Source organism: Choloepus didactylus, chromosome 16 (assembly GCF_015220235.1).
Source record: "Choloepus didactylus isolate mChoDid1 chromosome 16, mChoDid1.pri, whole genome shotgun sequence".
Classification (NCBI taxonomy): Eukaryota; Metazoa; Chordata; class Mammalia; order Pilosa; family Megalonychidae; genus Choloepus; species Choloepus didactylus.
Window position 1 is genome coordinate 83,207,809 of NC_051322.1, and position 18,695 is coordinate 83,226,503.

General features: G+C 36.7%; 1 protein-coding gene across 1 annotated transcript; it reads left to right on the plus strand.

Moving 5' to 3' along the window:
* The first annotated feature begins 2,814 nt into the window (after positions 1-2,814).
* Positions 2,815-3,043, plus strand: LOC119511068 (coiled-coil-helix-coiled-coil-helix domain-containing protein 7-like). The gene is given in 3 exon segments (XM_037805480.1): positions 2,815-2,863; positions 2,866-2,892; positions 2,895-3,043. Coding segments are annotated over 3 exon segments (225 nt in total).
* Positions 3,044-18,695: the final 15,652 nt, after the last annotated feature.

An 18,695-nucleotide genomic window follows, 5' to 3' on the forward strand; every position in this document is an offset into this window, starting at 1 on the left:
ATTATGACTGTAAAAATTATGTCCTTGAAAAGAAGAAGTGTAAGTTCCATCTCTCATCACCATCACCAAGGTATGGGGGGTGTGGGTGGATGGTAAGAGCAAAGTGTCATGATGTTTCAACACTAGATGTTTCAACTCATAATTTTTATAAGGCCCCCAAATACACAGAAATGAGACAGAACAGTCTCTTCAACAAATGGGGCTGGGAGAACAGGATATCTATAACCCAAAGAATAACAGTGGGCCCTACCTCACACCCTATATAAAAATTAACTCAAAATGGATCAAAGGCCTCAATATAAGAGACAGAAAAATAAAAGTATTAGAATATAGGTTAACATCTTCAGACCTAGTAATAGGAGGTAGCTTCTTAGACCTCACACCCAAAGCACAAGCAACAAAATGGAAAAAAAATAGATAAATGGAGACTCCTCAAAATCAAAAGCTTCTGTTCCTGAGAATACTTTGTCAAAATGGTGAAGAAGCAGTCAAATCAATAGGAGAAAATATTTGGAAATCATACATCTGAAAAGAGACTGATAACCTTCATATATAAAGAAATCCCACAACTCAACAATAGTACAAACAGCCCAATTATAAATATCAAAAGACATGTAAAGGTATTTTTCTGAAGAGGAAATACAAATGGGTAAAAAACTCATGTAAAAATGTTCATCTTCACTCACCATTAGGGAAATGCAAGTAAAACCTCAATGAGATACCATCTCATAACAGTAAGCATGGTCACCAATAAACAAATTGGAAACAATATATGCTAGAGAGGATGTAAAGAAATTCAAATGCTTATTCATTGCTGGTGGGAATGTATATTGGCATAGCCACTGTGAAGACAATTTGGTGGTTTCTCAGAAAATTGGATATTGAATTAGCCTATGATCTAGCAATTCCACTTCTCAGTATATACCCAGAAGATTTGAAAGTAGAAACATGAGCAGACATTTGTACACCAAGGTTCATAGCAGCATTGTTCACAATTACCAAGAGATGGAAAAATCTAAGTGTCCTTCAAAAGATGAGTGAATAAACAAAATGTGTTATATGCATATGATGTAATACTATGCAGCAGTAAGAAGGAACAAGGTCCTGAAACATATGGCAAGATGGATGAACCTTGATGATATGATGCTGAGTGACATAAGTCAGATGTAAAAGGAGAGATACTGACTGTTACCAGTTCTATGAACTCTTTAAACAATGTAAAATCAATGCACTATAATATAGAATATTGGGGACCCTAGTGATAGAAGATAGTGAGGGAAAATGATAATCCAATATATTCATATGTGTTAATGATGGTGAAATCAAAGGTATGGGAATGGATAAGCATGATGATTGTTAATGGGATCATAATTATCAGAGATGTATTGACAGCTAATAGGATTGAAAGAGGCTGTTTAAAGGCATATATCCCACAGATTAGCACCACAATTATAGATACTTGCTTGCATGATATACTTCTAAAGTATGACACTAGCACAGAGAGTTGAACCAGAAGACTATATGGAAAAAATCTACCTATTGCATATTATGGACTATAATTAATAAGGATTCCATACTAGTACTGCACAAATAGGACAATAAGCAAGGGCTGACAAGATCTATGAGTTGTTTTGGGTCATGTGAATTGTTTAAAATGGACAATGATGAGGACTTTACAACTAAGTGATGATAATGTGAGATAAGGATGGATTATCATGGACATAACATATGCTATGCAAACTTAGGAACCCCTTACTCAAGACTGAGGCTTGGTTGGTTGAAACTTATGGCTTTAATGGGGAGGCTAAGCCTATCTTTAATTATGCCTAGGAGTCACCTCTAGAGAACCTCATTTGTTGCTCAAATGTGGACTTTCTCTAAGACTAACTCTGCAAATAAACACATCACCCCCACCCTGACATGGGACAGCACACCCCAGATGAATGAATCTTCCTGGCAATGTGGGACATGGATTTTGGGAATGAGCCTGACCCTGGTGTTGAGGGTTGAGAACATATTTTTGACAAAAAGTGGGAAAAGAAAGGCAACAAAATAAGGTTTCTGTGACTAAGATAATTCAAATAGAGTCAAGAGGCTGTCATGGAGGTTACTCTTATGTAAGCTTCACCTAGATAATCCAAATGACCACAATATGATAAACCCAAGTCAATAGTAGTCCTGAAAACCTTAAAGATGACCTGGATTCCTGTGTTAGACTCTACAAAGATTTCACTCACTACATTTATTCTTCAGAAACTTAAATCCTTCATAGAATTCCTATGCCAGCTAAGTCCCAAAACCCAGAGTCAATAGCCTCTTCAAGTATGTAAACCAGATGTGTCCCCTTTTCTCATAAAGTTGACACCCCTTTTCAACATGAACAAATTATGAGGGTCACTGCCTAGACATCCATGAAGATTGAGAAAGCAATTAAACTAAAGGGAGATGTAGCAACAGACAAGATGGAACTTAAAGGATTATGAATACAAAATCTCTATAAAATTTTATTTTTCTTATTTGCTAGATTATTAGAATAGCTAGCAGGAAAGAATTGAAATGGTGGATCTGTAACCCATAGCATCCTTAGAAATTTGTTTTATAGCTACTTGTTAAATTGTAATTTGAAAGCTTTTCACCTTTTTGTATATATGATATATTTCACAATAAGTAAATAACTGAAATGTGGAATTTAACCCATAATATTCTTTGAAATTAACTACTTGTTAAATTGCATTTGTAAAGTTATTACTTTATGTATATATGTTATATTCTACAATAAAAATAAGTCAAAAGTGTAAGTAAAAAACTGGAAAAATGGTCACACAGAGGCTGACAGATCCTGATATAAATCCTTCTACCAGCTGTCTGATGAAAATAACTATGACAGAGAAAAGTTTCCATTTACTTCTTGAAGTACAAAAATTGCCAGAAATTCCAGAATTCTATCATGGTCCAGAGAATACAGAATGGAGTAATACCATCTATGCCTACAGTGGCAAAAAGAGTTGAAATCTTGGAAGAAATGAGAAAAATGCCCTATTGAATGCTTACATTAAAATATAAAATATAAAATTTATAATTTAAAAGCAGATGAAAAATCATGTAAAGTTAGTTTCCTGTTGATCTGCATAATTGTGATCAGTTTTTCCCACCCTGTGTCTCAAAAACAGATTCTATACCCTTATAAAGATAAATCTATAAAATTGCAGAAAAATGCTGATGAAAATTTTCAATGAATGATTGCTGTAAAGAATAATAATCCTAAAATTAATAAATTTATTTTCATACATGATTTAAAGAATATATGGTTTAACTTTATTGGCAAAACACCTACTACATCCCCCAGTGAATTCAGGTTAATCATGTGAATTAAAGGCTGGATCCCATGTAGATCTAGAGTAAATCAAGAGGCACTTCAGTCTCATTTAAAATCCCCAAAATTGCCACCTTTCTTTGCAGTGAATGGCAATACAGTACTCCTTCATAAGCTTTTTTTTGTTTCATTTTGTTTTGTTTTGTTTTTTTTCTGTTTTTGAGGTGAAGCAATCACATGGAACTTTGAATAGGAAGTGAGATATGGTAGGTCTGTATAGGTTAGAGTGAAATAGCGACACATTCCAAAGTATTTTGGGTGGAGAATAAAAATATATATTTGGGACTCCCCTGAGGAGCTGGGGGAGGATGTGGAGCTGTTGGACGTGCTTACCTGGATTGTTGCTGATGTTCTCATAAACATTGGGGACTGACAGCTTGATATGCTGAGCACTCTGTCTTGGGGCTTGCACCTATGATGCTTGTTACTGCAAAGGAGAGGCTGAACCTACTTATAATTGTGCCTAAGATTCTCCCTCTGAGTGCCTCTTTGATGCTCAGATGTGGCCCTCTCTCTCTCAGCCACCTGGGCAGGTGTCTTACTGCCCTCCCCCCAATGTGGGACCTGACTCCCAGGATTGTAAATCTCCCTGGCAATGCAGGATATGACTCCCAGGGATGAATCTGGACCCAGCATCATGTGATTGAGACCATCTTGACCAAAAAGGGCATGCCAAATGAAATGCAATAAAGCTTCAGTGGCTGAGAGATTTCAAATAGAGTCAAGATGTCATTCTTGTGGACATTCTTACACACTATATGAATAACACTTTTTAGGCTGTAATGTATTGGAATCGCTAGAAGTAAATACCTGAAACTACCAACCTTCAACCGAGCAGCCTTGACTTGTGAAGATGATTGTATAACAATGCAGATTACAAGGGATAACTGTGTAGCACACTCCCTTTATTCAGTGTCTGGATGGATGAGGAGAAAATTGGGGACAAAAACTAAATGAAAAATAGGGTGGGAAGTGGGATGATTTGGTTGTTCTATTTTACTTATATTTTTTATTTTATTCTGATTCTCTCTGGTGTAAAGAACATGTTCAAAAATAGATTGGGGATGGGAGGATCCAAGATGGTGGCATAGAGAAGAGTGGAAGCTACGTAGTCCCCCTGGAATAACTGAAATAAAAAACAGAAACAACTAGTAAATAATCCAGAATAACTGCAGGGGGACAAACATGAATGCCCATTCATTATACACTAACCTGAATTGGGAGGATTGCCCAAGATCACAGCATAAAACCTGTAAGTAGAACTGCAGATCCAAATCAGGAGCCCCCTCCCCCATAGCCTGAGCTACAAAGCCTCATGGTGCCAGAGAGAAGCTTTCTCCCAGCAAGCAAATATAGCTCAGCTGAGCTCCAACTGGGGTTTTAATTAGCTAGTGTGAACTGCTCACTATGAGGTACAAATCTCCAACAAGTAGACAGAGGCTTTGGGTAATGACTGACCTTGGAGAGCTGGAGGGTTGCCTTGGACTAGCTCTGTTCCTTTTTCAACTCAGTGGAGAAAGCCTCAGTTATTTTCAGTTCCCAGTTCTGTGACCCAGACAGGGGTGTGGCACAGGCAGAGAGAGACCATTGAAATGCTAATGACCTCCCCCTAAGGCATCTATCTTCTTTGAGAAGAAAGGGGTGGGGCCCAGTTCTAGTATCTGCCTTTCATTCAGAACTTACACCAGTGAAGAATTATAGGCTAATCTTTGCATTAGGCAGACAGCACCCTGCCTGGCCCGGTGGCCCAGGGTTTCCCTTGAGGGATGACACACACTATGACATAGCACAGCCTTCACTCAGCAGAGGTCCTGGAAGATCACAGCTGAGAAGGGGTCCCATTCAGAAAACCCAGGGATGCTACATCAATGACAGTGGTTTGTGGGTCAGCAAAAGAGAAAATATGGGGAAAAACTGAAATGAAGGCTTAGACTCTTGCAACAGCCTTGAATCTCTGGGAACACCTGGGAGGTTTCAATATTAAAGCTGCCCTGCTTCCCTGACCACCCAGACACATGCACCATGTTCAGGGCAGACAACTCCAACAACAAACCCAAACTGAGTTCACCAACTGAACCCTACAAAAATCATTTCCCCACACACCAAAGAGTTGTGGAGAACTGACTTGAGGGGTACAGGTGACTCACAGACACCATCTGCTGGTTAGTCAGAGAAAGTGTATGCCAACAAATTGTATTCCTAAAAATTAGATTGGTATTTTTTTACAACTTGAAAGAACCCTATCAAGCAAAGCAATTGCCAAGAGGCCAAAAACAACAGAAAATCTTAACACATATGATAAAACCAGAAGATATGGAGAACCTGATCCCAAACACCCAAATCAAAATATCAGAAGAGACACACTATTGGCATGATTAATCAAACAATTACAATCAAGGAATAAAAACATGGCACAGGATATAAAAGACATGAAGAAGACCATGGAGCAGGATAAAAAGGACATAAAAAAGACCCTAGAAGAGCACAAAGAAGAAATTGCAAGATTAAATTAAAAAATAGAAGATTTTATGGAAATAAAAGAAATTCTTGGACAAATTAAAAAGACTCTGGATACTCATAATAAAAGATTAGAGGAAGTTGAACAATGACTCAGTGTTCTAGAGGTCCACAGAACAGAAAATGAAAGAAGAAAAGAAAGAATGGAGAAAAAAGATCAAAAAGGATCTCAGGGATATGAAAGGTAAAATAAAATATCCAAATTTAAGACTCATTGGTGTCCCAGAAGGGGAAGAGAAGGGTAAAGATCTAGAAAGAGTATTCAAAGAAATTGTTGGGGAAAACTTCCCAAACCTTCTACATAATAAAAATACACAAAACATAAATTCCCAGAGAACTCCAAATAGAATAAATCCAGATAAACCCACTCCAAGACATATTCTGATCAGACTCTCAAATACTGAAGAGAAGGAGCAAGTTCTGAAAGCAGCAAGAGAAAAGCAATTCACCACATACAAAGGAAACAACATAAGACTAAGTTGTGACTACTCAGCAGCCACCATGGAGGTGAGAAGGCAGTGGCATGACATATTTAAAACTCTAAGAGAGAAAAATTTCCAACCAAGAATACTTTATCCAGCAAAACTCTCCTTCAAATTTGACAGAGAGCTTAAATTTCTCACAGACAAACAAATGCTGAGAGAGTTTGCCAATAAAAGACCTGCCCTAATTCAGATACTAAAGGAAGCCCTACCAACAGAGAAACAAAGAAAGGAGAAAGAGATATAGAGAATTTTAACAAACGTATATAGAACCTTATATCCCAAATCACCAGGACACTCATTTTTCTCTAGTGATCACAGATGTTTCTCCAGAATGGACCATATGCTGGGACATAAAATGAGCCTCAATAAATTGAAAAAAAAAAAAACAAAAACAATTGAACATATTCAAAGAACAATCTATGACCAGAATGAAATACAAATAGAAGTCAATAAGTTTTTTAATTGTAACTCCACTATTTACTTCCTACATGATATAAAATACAAAAGCTCTAATGACAAATCAGTGGTTTTGAACTCAATATAAAATATGTAATTTTTAACAAGAACTATATAAAGGTGGGGTAATGGAGGAGTATAGGTACATAGTTTATGTGTCCTATTGAAATTAAGTTGGTATCAAAGAAAAACAAGATTGTAATGGATTTAAGAGTTTAATTTTAAGCCCCACAGTAAACACAAGGAAATTATCAGAGAATATGACCATAGAGATGAAAAGTAGAGTATGGGTTAAGAAAAAGGGGGAATGGGGCAATAGGGAGTTAAGAATTGAGTGTAGGGTTGCTGTTTGAGGTGAAGAGAAATTTCTAGTAATGGCTGGTGGGAAGGTGATATCATTACAACAATCTGAATGTGATTAATCTCACTAATGAAATGCTAGGAAGGGGGTGGAATGGGAAGATTTAGGCTGTATATATGTTTCCAAAATTGAGAAAAAAAAAAAGACAGTCTAAATAGATGACAATTGAATGCCAAGGATGACCCTGGATGGGATCTGAGGATGGAGGACAGGAGACTCAAAGGGTCACAGTTGAAACATAAGGAAAAGGAAATATAGAATGTAAGCTTTGTATCATTGTTGAATCTCTTGTACTTCTTATCTGCACTTAATGGGATTGCATAAAAGAATGTTCTTGTTCATGGGAATTGTATATGTGAATTATAGTGTTTGTTCAAGGATGTGTGCAGCTAGCTCTCATATGCTCAGAAGACAGAGCAATAGATGACAGATGATAAATAGGGAGAGAGGGAGGGAGGGAGGGAGGGAAAGAAATAGCAGTGTGATAACATGTTAAAATTAGTGGATTGGGGTATTGGGGGGCGTCAGGGAATGCTGGAGTTCTGTGAATGGGGTTTGTATTGTTTTTGAAACTGTTCATATAACTTTGAATTTATTTCAAAATAAAATGTAAAAAATAAAACAAAATAAAATAAAATAAGATAGATTGGGGTGATGAATGTACAACTATATGATGGTAGATGAACAGTTGACTGTACACCATGGATGATAATATGGTATGTGAATATATCTCAATAAAACTGAAATTAAAAGAAGAATAGAACTGTAAAACTCACACTTCCTGATCTTAAGACTTATTACAAAGCCATATTACCCAAACAGCATGACACTGGCACAAGGAAAGATACATAGACCAGTGGAATAAAAAATGATATTTTAGAAATAGACCCTTACCTGTATGGCAAACTCATTTTTGACAAGGTTTCCAAGTCTGCTCAATTGGAAGAGAATATTCACTTCAACAAATGGTCCTGGAAGAACTGGCTATCCATATGCAAAACAATGAAGGAGGACCCCTATATTAGACTATACAAAATTTAACCCCAAATCAGTCAAATACATACATATAAGAATGAGGACTATAAAAAACTTAGTTGAAAATGTCTGGAAGCATCTTCTGAATGTTGCATTAGGTAATGAATTCTTAGACTTTACACACAAAGCAGAAGCAATAAAAGAAAAAAAATAGATAAAGGGTCCTCTTCAAAATGAAAAAAAAAGTACATCAAAGTACTTTATCATGAAAGTGAAAGATGATTTAATCAATATGAATAAATATTTGGAAACCACATATCTGATTAGGGTTTAATATCCAGAAAATGTAAAGAACACCTACAACTCAACCATAAAAAGATTAAAATGGTCAAAAGTTTTGAATAGACATTTTTTCCAAAGAGTATATGCAACTGGATAAAAAGCAGATGTAAAGATGCTCAACCATCATTAGGTATTAGAGAAATGCAAATCAAAACCATAATGAGATAACATTTCACACCAACCACAATGGTTATGATTAAACAAATATAACATTACAAGTGTTTGAGAGGATGTTGAGAAATAAGAACTCTCATTCCTTGCTGGTGGTAATGTAAAAATGTGCATTTTTTGTGGAACACAATTTGGAAGTTACTCAGAAAGCTAAGTACAGAATTATTATATGACTAGGCAATTCCTGTACTAGTAATACATCCAAAAGATTTGAAAGCAGGGACTCAAAAAGATGTTTGCACTGGCATTTGCTTAGTGGCATGATTCACAATTGCCAAAGGGGGGAGCAATACATGCGCCAATCAAGTGAAGAATGGATAAACAAATTGTTGTAAATACGTAAACGAATACTGTTCAGCGTTAAAAAGGAATGAAGTGCTGGTTCATGTGACAATGTGGATAAACTTTAAAGACATTTTGTTGAGTGAAATAATACAGGCACAAAAGGAAAAATATTGTATGATCTCACTGATACAAAGAATTAAAATAATCAAATTTTTAAAGTTAGAATCTACAATAGAGGTTACCAGGGTCTGGATTGGGAGTAGTGAGTGGGGATTTAATGCTTACTTTTTAAAGGATTTCTATTTAGGTCAATTGTAGGGTTTTGGAAATGCATGATGATGATGGTAGCACAACATCATGAGGGTAATTAACAGCACTGAATTATATAAATGAATGTGATTAAAACAGGAAATTGTAAGTCATATATATGTTACTAGAGCAAAAATTAAAAGATAAAAGTTAGAGATGTACATTATAGGGAACAGTGAACCCTATTGTAAACGATGGAATATAGTTAATTGTAAAATTAGAAAAATGGTTTTTCATGATTTTTAGCAAATTAAATATATTGTGAGGTGTTAATAATAGAAATATATGAGAAAAATTATACTCCCTAATGTTATGAAAAATAAGTGTTAATTTAATGCTTTGCTGAAACAAACACATCAAAGTTAGGTTTAAGAGTATAAAGATATATTATTCATAATAACCAAAAAGTGGAAGTAATCCAAATGATCATCAACAAATGAATGGATAAACAGTATATCCATATAGTGGAAGTGTATTTGACCCTAAAAAGGAATGAAGTGCTGATAAATGTTACAAAATGTATGAGCCTTGAAGACATTATGCCAAGTGAAAGAAGCCTCATAAAAGGCCACATGTAGTATTTCATTTATAGGAAATGTCAAAAAGAGGCAAATTCATAGAGGTGGAATGTAAGTAAGTAGTTGCCTGTGGCTATTTGGATTGGATGGAAATTTGGTATGTTTTAGTTTGCTAATGCTGCTCAAATGCAACATACCAGAAATAAACTGGCTTTTAACAATGGGGTTTATTATCTTACAAGTTTGCTGTTCTGAGTCTATGGAAATATCTAAATCAAGTCACCAACATGATGATACCTTCTTCCTGAAGAAAGGCTGCTGGCAATCTGGGGTTTCTCTCTCAGATAGCAAAACACATGGTGATATCTGTTGGTCCTTCTTTCATGGGTTTCATTGCTTTCAGCTTCTGGAAGCTCCCTCTATACCTTGATATTTCATCTTCTCTGGCTTTTCTCTCTCAGATTCTCTTGGGCTTTTTTCAGTGTCCTCTCTTCATCTTTTATCCTATACAAAGGACTCCAGTTAGAAGATTAACACCAACATTACAGGAGGTGAGTCATATCTCAACTTAAGTTCCTACTCACCTAAAGATCCTACTTATAATGGTTCCACACCCACAATAGGTCTACACCAAAAGGAAAAGATTACCTTTAAGAACAAAATCTTTTCTGGGGTACATTCAGCCTCAAACCATTGCACTATACACTCTAGGTGTCAAAAAGACATGTTCTTCCCATATGCAAAATACATGCATTCCATCACAATATCACAAATGCCTTTAACAATTTCAGTAACAAAACTATGTACAAAATCTGATCAAATCAGTTTCAGGTGCCTCTATTGTGGGGCACAATTTTCCTCCAGCTGTGAACCTGTGAAACTTAGAACAAGTTATCTGCTTCCCATATATAAAATATAGACAGTCACAGAGTGAAAATTCCCATTGCCATAGGGAAAAATTGGAAAAAAAAAAAAAACCCACAGGAATTACCAGTCCCAAATTGTTCTGAAAACCTGCTGGACAAACTCCATTAGATCTCAAGTTCTAAGAGTCATCTATAGAGTGATGTTTTGTCTTCATGGCTAGATAGTGTGGCAACTCCACCCTTTCCAAAGGCTTTGCAACTGCCCTACTCTTTCCACTGTGGTGAAGGCTCCAATGTCTCCAAACTTTTTGGGGTATTTGGACTCTATGCCCAATCCTCCACAAACATGGGGGGCATTGCAACAAGATAATTGGCCCCACACTCCTCAATCATCAGGGTGGTGGCCTGATTCCACAATCTTTGGAGCACAGACTCAACCCCCTCAGAAAAATGGAGTGGTGGCCAGATTTTCCCTAATGAGCCCACCATCTCTGGAGACTGGGACAGCAACACTCTTCATACACATTTGGGCAGCCAAGCTCTAGGCAATTGCCCAGGTATCTGAGTACCAAGGGGTGGTAACACTCTTCCTGACAATGGGGCTGAAGGCCTGCCTTCTTCAAACTCCAGGGTAAGCTTACCCTTTCCTCATCCACAGGTGGGTCCAATCTCTTCACTACAGAAGATGTCTCGGCTTCCATGGTTCTGCCTTTGAATCAATTTTTCCTTTGATCTCTCCCTTTTCTGTCACTTTTAGTCAGGATGGCAATGGATTCAATCATACAGATCTCACAAAAAAGGTGTTGGTTCTCCATACAGTAAACAGGGGTTCCAATCCTCCAGACAATAGTACTTTTTACAAATCCTTTTTAGATAACTGCATTTCCAATTCTGACTCACAATGAAGTGGCTGGCTGGATCCATGTCCAGTGAAGCTCTAAGCTGGGGTACTATTATCTGGGGACTTTGCTTTGAGAAGTTCAGAATTTTCCAAACATACAATTCTTTGTACTCAGGAGTTCAGTTCTTAGCTTATCCTTTTCCTCTTGCCTTTTACTATAAATTTCAAGGAAAAGCCAGACAGCACTTTGCACATTTAGTTTGGAAATATCTTCAGCTAAATATCCAAGCTCATCCCTTTCAAATTCTGCCTTCCATCTTACATCAGTATTCAATTATGTCAAATTCTCGGCCCATTATTATTATTATTTCTTTATTAAATTCAGTTTTATTGAAATACATTCACACACCATACAATCACCCATGATATACAATCCACTGTCCACAGTATGATAACATAGTTATGCGTTCATCACCACAGTCTATCTCTGAACATTTTCCTTACATCAGAAAGAACCAGAACAAGAATAAAAAATAAAAGTGAAAAAAACACCCAAATCATCCCCCCATCCCACCCCATTTGTCCTTTAGTTTTTATCCCCATTCCTCCACTCATCCATACACTAGATAAAGGGGGTTTGATCCACAAGGTCTTCACAATCACACTGTCACCCCTTGTAATCTACATTATTATATAATTGTCTTCAGCAGTCCAGACTGCTGGGTTGGAGTTTGGTAGTTTCAGGTATTTACTTCTAGCTATTCCAATACATTAAAGCCTAAGAGGTGTTATCTATATAGTGCATAAGAATGTCCACCAGAGTGACCTCTCGACTCCATTTGTAATCTCTCAGCCACTGAAACTATTTCATCTCATTTTGCACCCCCCTTTTGGTCAAGAAGATACTCTCAGTCCCACGATGCCGGGTCCACATTCATCCCTGGGAGTCATACTCTGCATTGCCAGGGAGATTTACAACCCTGGGAGTTGGGTCCCACGTAGGGGGAAGGGCAGTGAGTTCACCTGTCGAGATGGCTCAGTTAGAGAGAGAGAGGGCCACATCTGAGCAACAAAGAGGTACTCAGGGGGAGACTCTTAGACACCATTACATACAACTTTAGACTTTCCTTTGTGGTAATGAGCTTCATAAGGGCAAGTCCCATGCTTGAGGGCTCAGCACATCAAACTGCCAGTCCCAAAGTTTGTGACAACATATGCTAGGGGATCAGCATCTTAAAGTTTAGAGATAGGCCTTACAATTCAGGGATAGAGTTAACTGCTGTAAGAGCTTACAATCTAGGGACTATTACAATTATTGTGTCCACGTTAGGCTATGTTCTAAGATTCAATTCTGAGTTTACACATTGTAGTTAGTCCATATTAGTGAGGCATCATCCCTCTCACCATGTTTTCTCCAACACTTTTACTCCTATATATATATTTTCCTACAATTTTATAGAGTTATATTCACATACCATACATTTATCCACAGTGTACAATCAGTTGTTCATGGTATCATCATAAAGTTGTACATTTATCACCACAATCAGCATTTGAACATACTGATTACTACAAGAAAAATTGTTTTTTTTTTTTAGCAATAAGAAAAAATGATAAAAAGAAAAATAACATGTCATACAATACAATATGCTACTAGGACAGCAAATAACACCACTACCAAGAATCCCATATTACTCCCCTATATCCCCTTCTCATATACATTTAGCATTGGCGTATTGCCTTTGTTACATTTAATGGAGGTATATTACAATGTTACTGTTGACCATAGACTCCAGTTTGCTTTGATTATGTTTTTTCCTGAATACCATCCCTTTTTCAAATTTCTACATGGTTGACATTCATTTGCTTTCCCACATACAAAAACATTTTTATATTTGTATATTTAGTAACAGTCATTGGCCACTCCAGTTTTTGCCACGTTATACAGTCCCAGTCTTTATCATCTATCTTTACCTCTGGTGTCATACATTCTCTTATCCCACCTCTTTCAGCTTTACTCACAGACATCTTTGTTCAGTGTACTTACAATACTGTGCTACCATCACACAGTATTATGCTATCTATTTCTGGATCTATGCAATCAATCCTAAACATTCTGTAGTCCTTCAGCATCAAATGGCTGATCTCTGCCCTCTTTCTATCTCCTGGTCGCCTGTGTTGTCAGCTTTTAACTCCCAAAATTGTTCATTAATGTCTGTTCATATTAGTGAGACCATACAGAATCTATCCTTTTGTTTCTGGCTAACTTCACTCAACATAATGTCCTCAAGGTTCATCCACATTATTACATGATCCATGTCTTTCTTCTGTCTTACAGCTGCATAATATTCCATCATGTGTATATACCACAGTTTGTTTATCCACTCATCCTTTGATGGACATTTGGGCTGTTTCCATCTCTTGGCAATTGTGAATAATGCTGCAATAAACATTGGTTTACAAATGTCTGTTTGTGTCTTAAGTTTCAGTTCCTCTGAGTATATACCCAGCAATGGAGTAGCTGGGTCATATGGCAAATCTATATTTAGCTTCCTGAGGAACCTCCATACTGTCTTCCAGAGTGGTTGCATCATTCTACATTCCCACCAACAATGAATAAGTGTGCCTCTTTCTCCACATCCTCTCCAGCACTTGTCATTTTCTGTTTTTTGGATAATGGTCATTCTGGTAGGTGTGAGATGATATCTCATTGTGGTTTTGATTTGCATTTCCTTAATAGACAGTGAAGTTGAGCATTTTTTCATATGCTTTTGAGCCATTTGTATTTCCTCTTCAGAAAAATGTCTGTTCATGTCTTTTGCCCATTTTTTAATTGGATTGTTTATCTTTCTGGTATTGAGATGCAGAATTCCTTTATATATTCGGGATATTAAACCCTTATCTGATATGTGGTTTCCAAATATCATCTCCCATTGTGTAGGTTGCCTTTTGACTTTTCTGACAAAGTCCTTTGATGTACAAAAGTGTTTAATTTTGAGGAGATCCCATTTGTCTATTTGTTCTTTGGTTGCTCGTGCCTTGGGTGTGAGGTCTAAGAAACCACCTCCTTTCACAAGATCTTTAAGATATTGCCCTACATTTTCTTCTAAGAGTTTTATGGTCTTGGTGCTAATGTTTAGGTCTTTGATCCACTTTGAGTTAATTTTGGTATAAGGTGTGAGATGGACATCCTCTTTCATTCTTTTGGAAATGGATATCCAGTTCTCCGAACACCATTTATTGAACAGGCTGCTCTTTCCCAGTTGCTTCGGCTTCACTGCCTTATCAAAGATCAGTTGTCCATAGATGTGAGGGTCTACTTCTGAACACTCAATTAGATTCCATTGATCAGTATATCTGTCCTTATGCCAGTACCATGCTGTTTTGAGCACTGTAGCTTTGTAATATGCTTCAAAGTCAGGTAGTGTGAGACCTCCCACTTCATTCCTCTTTCTCAAGACTTTTTTGGCTATTCGGGGCATCTTACCCTTCCAAATAAATTTAGTTATTGGTTTTTCTATTTCTGTAAAGTAAGTTGTTGGGATTTGAATTGGTATTGCATTGAATCTGTAAATCAGTTTAGGTAAAATTGCCATCTTAACTATATTTAGTCTTCCAATCCATGAACATGGTATGTTCTTCCATTTTTTCAGGTCTTGTTCAATTTCTTTTAGCAGTTTCTTATAATTTTCTATGTAAAGGTCTTTTGTGTCCTTGGTTAAGTTTATTCCTAAATACTTGATTCTTTTGGTTGCTATTGTAAATGGGATTTTCTTCTTGATTTCCTCCTCTTGTTGCACATTACTTGTGTATAGGAACACTACAGATTTTTGCGTGTTGATCTTGTAGCCTGCTACTTTGCTGTATTCATTGACTAGTTCTAGTAGCTTTGCTGTAGATTTTTCTGGATTTCCTACATATAGAATCATGTCATCTGCAAATAGTGAAAGTTTTACTTCTTCCTCTCCAATTTGGATGCCTTTTATTTCTTTTTCTTGCCTAATTGCTCTAGCTAGAACTTCCAGCACAATGTTGAATAACAATGGTGATAGTGGGCATCCCTGTCTTGTTCCTGATCTTAGAGGAAAAGCTTTCAGTCTCTCCCCATTGAGTGTGATGTTAGCTGTGGGTTTTTCATATATTACCTTTACCATATTGAAAAAGTTCCCTTCTATTCCTATCCTTTGAAGTGTTTTCATCAGGAAAGGATGTTGAATTTCGTCAAATGCCTTTTCTGCATCAATCGAGATGATCATGTGGTTCTTCTGCTTTGATTTATTGATGTGGTGTATCACATTAATTGATTTTCTTGTGTTGAACCAGCCTTGCATACCTGGAATAAATCCCACCTGGTCGTGGTGTATAATTCTTTTAATGTGCTGCTGGATTTGATTTGTGAGTATTTTGTTGAGGATTTTTGTGTCTATATTCATTAAAGAAATTGGTGTATAATTTTCTTTTTTTTGTAGTATCTTTGCCTGGTTTTGGTATTAGGGTGATGATGGCTTCATAGAAAGAGTTAGGTAGCTTTCCCTCTTCTTCAATTTTTTTGAAGAGATTGAGCAGGATTGGTACTAATTCGTTCTTGAATGCTTGGTAGAATTCACATGTGAAACCATCTGGTCCTGGGCTTTTCCTTTTTGGGAGCTTTTTGATGACTGACTCAATCTCTTTACTTGTGATTGGTTTGTTGAGGTCATCTATTTCTTCTTGAGTTAATGTTGGTTGTTTATGCTTTTCTAGAAAGTTGTCCGTTTCATCTAAGTTGTCTAGTTTGTTAGCATATAGTTGCTCATGGTATCTTCTCATTACCTCCTTAATTTCTGCAGGGTCAGTAGTTATATTTCTTTTTTTTTTGTCAGCCTAGCCAGTGGTCCATCAATTTTATTGATTTTCTCAAAGAACCAACTTCTGGTTTTGTTGATTCTCTCTATTGTTTTCCTGTTCTCAATTGCATTTATTTCTGCTCTAATGTTTGTTATTTCTTCCCTTCTGCTTGCTTTGGGGTTAGTTTGCTGTTCTTTCTCTAATTCCTCCAGGTGAGCAGTTAACTCCTCAATTTTTGCTCTCTCTTCTCTTTTAATATAGGCATTTAGGGCAATAAATTTCCCTCTCAGCACCGCCTTTGCTGCATCCCATAAGTTTTGATAAGTTGTGTTTTCATTGTCATTTGCCTCGAGGTATTTACTTATTTCTCTTGTAATTTCTTCCTTTACCCACTGGTTTTCTAAGAGGGTGTTGTTTAGCCTCCATATGTTTGTGAATATTATGACCTTCTGCCTTTTATTTATTTCCAACTTCATTCCATTGTGGTCTGAGAAAGTGTTTTGTATAATATCAATATTTTTAAACTTGTTGAGACTTGCTTTGTGACCCAACATGTGGTCTATCCTAGAGAATGTTCCATGAGCACTTGAGAAAAAAGTGTGTCCTGCTGTTGTTGGATGTAGTGTTCTATAAATGTCTGTCAAGTCTAGTTCATTTATTATACAATTCAACATCTCTGTTTCTTTAGTGATCCTCTGTCTAGATGTTCTATCCATTGATGAGAGTGGTGTATTGAAGTCTCCAACTATTATTGTAGAGGTATCTATTTCTCCTTTCAGTGATTGAAGTGTTTGCCTCATGAATTTTGGGGCATTCTGGTTTGGTGGATAAATATTTATGGCTGTTATGTTTTCTTGATGAATTGACCCTTTTATTAATATATAGTGTCCTTCTTTGTCTCTTTTAATTGTTTTGCTTTTGAAGTCTAACTTGTCTGATATTAATATAGCTACTCCCGCTTTTTTCTGGTTGTTGTTTGCATGAAATATCTTTTTTCCAACCTTTCACTTTCAGTCTGTGTTTGTCCTTGTGTCTAAAGTGAGTTTCTTGTAGACAGCATATAGACGGGTCCTGTTTTTTAATCCATTCTGCCAGTCTGTGTCTTTTTATTGGGGAGTTTAATCCATTTACATTTAGTGTTATTACTGTAAGGGCAGTACTTTCTACTACCATTTTGTTTTTTGGAATTTATATGTCATATCTTATTTTTTCTTCTCCTTTTACCTTTCCTGATAATCTTCATTTCTGCACTCTTCTCCAACTCTCTCTCTCTTGTCTTTTCCTATTAGCCTGTAGCACTCCCTTTAGTATTTCTTGTAGTGCCGGTCTCTTATTCACAAACTCTCTCAGTGTCTGTTTGTCTGAAAATGTTTTAATCTCTCCCTCATTTTTGAAGGAAAGTTTTGCTGGATATAGAATTCTTGGTTGGCAGTCTTTCTCTTTCAGTATCTTAAATATATCATGCCACTGTCTTCTTGCCTCCATGGTTTCTGCAGAGAAATCTGTACATTGTCTTATTGACTTTCCCTTGTATGTGATGGATTGCTTTTCTCTTACTGCTTTCAGAATCCTCTCTTTGTCTTTGACAGTGGAGAATCTGACCAGTAAGTGTCTTGGAGTAGGTCTATTGGGATCTATTCTATTTGGGGTACGTTGTACTTCTTGAATCTCTAATTTTCTGTCTTTTATAAGAGTTGGGAAATTTTCAGTGAATATATCTTCTATTACTCTTTCTGCCCCTTTTCCCCTCTCTTCTCCTTCTGGGATACCCATAACACGTATATTTGTGCATTTCATGTTGTCACTCAGCTCCCTAAGACCCTGCTCATATTTTTCCATTTTTTTCACCATCTGTTCTTTTGTGTGTATGAAGTCGAATGACCTGTCTTCCAGTTCACTGATCCTTTCTTCTGCCTGTTCAAATCTACTGTTGTGTCCCTCCATTGTGTTTTTCATCTCCTCCATTGTGGCCTTCATTCCCATGAGTTCTGCCATTTGTTTTTTTTAAGTTTATGAATTCTTCTTTATGGTCAGCCAGTGTCTTCTTTATATCCTTCAGCTCTTTTGCTATATCTTCCTTCATTTCATCAAATTTATTTAGCATTAGTTGCCTCCACTCCTGTGTCTCAGCTGAGCTATTAGTTTGTTCCTTTGGCTGGTCCATGATTTTGTGTTTCCTGGTATGGCTTGTTACCTTAAGTTTTCTAGGCATCTGATTCTCTTGATTAGTTTATTTTGGAGCTTGTTTTCTGTCTTTTACTTAGTGGTTTTCTTGTTGGGTGGCTTTGTTTTCTGGCCTCTGTTATTCAGTTCAACTTATTCTAGACCTCTAACTTAGGTTCTATTTAGTTGATCAGAATTTTTCCCCT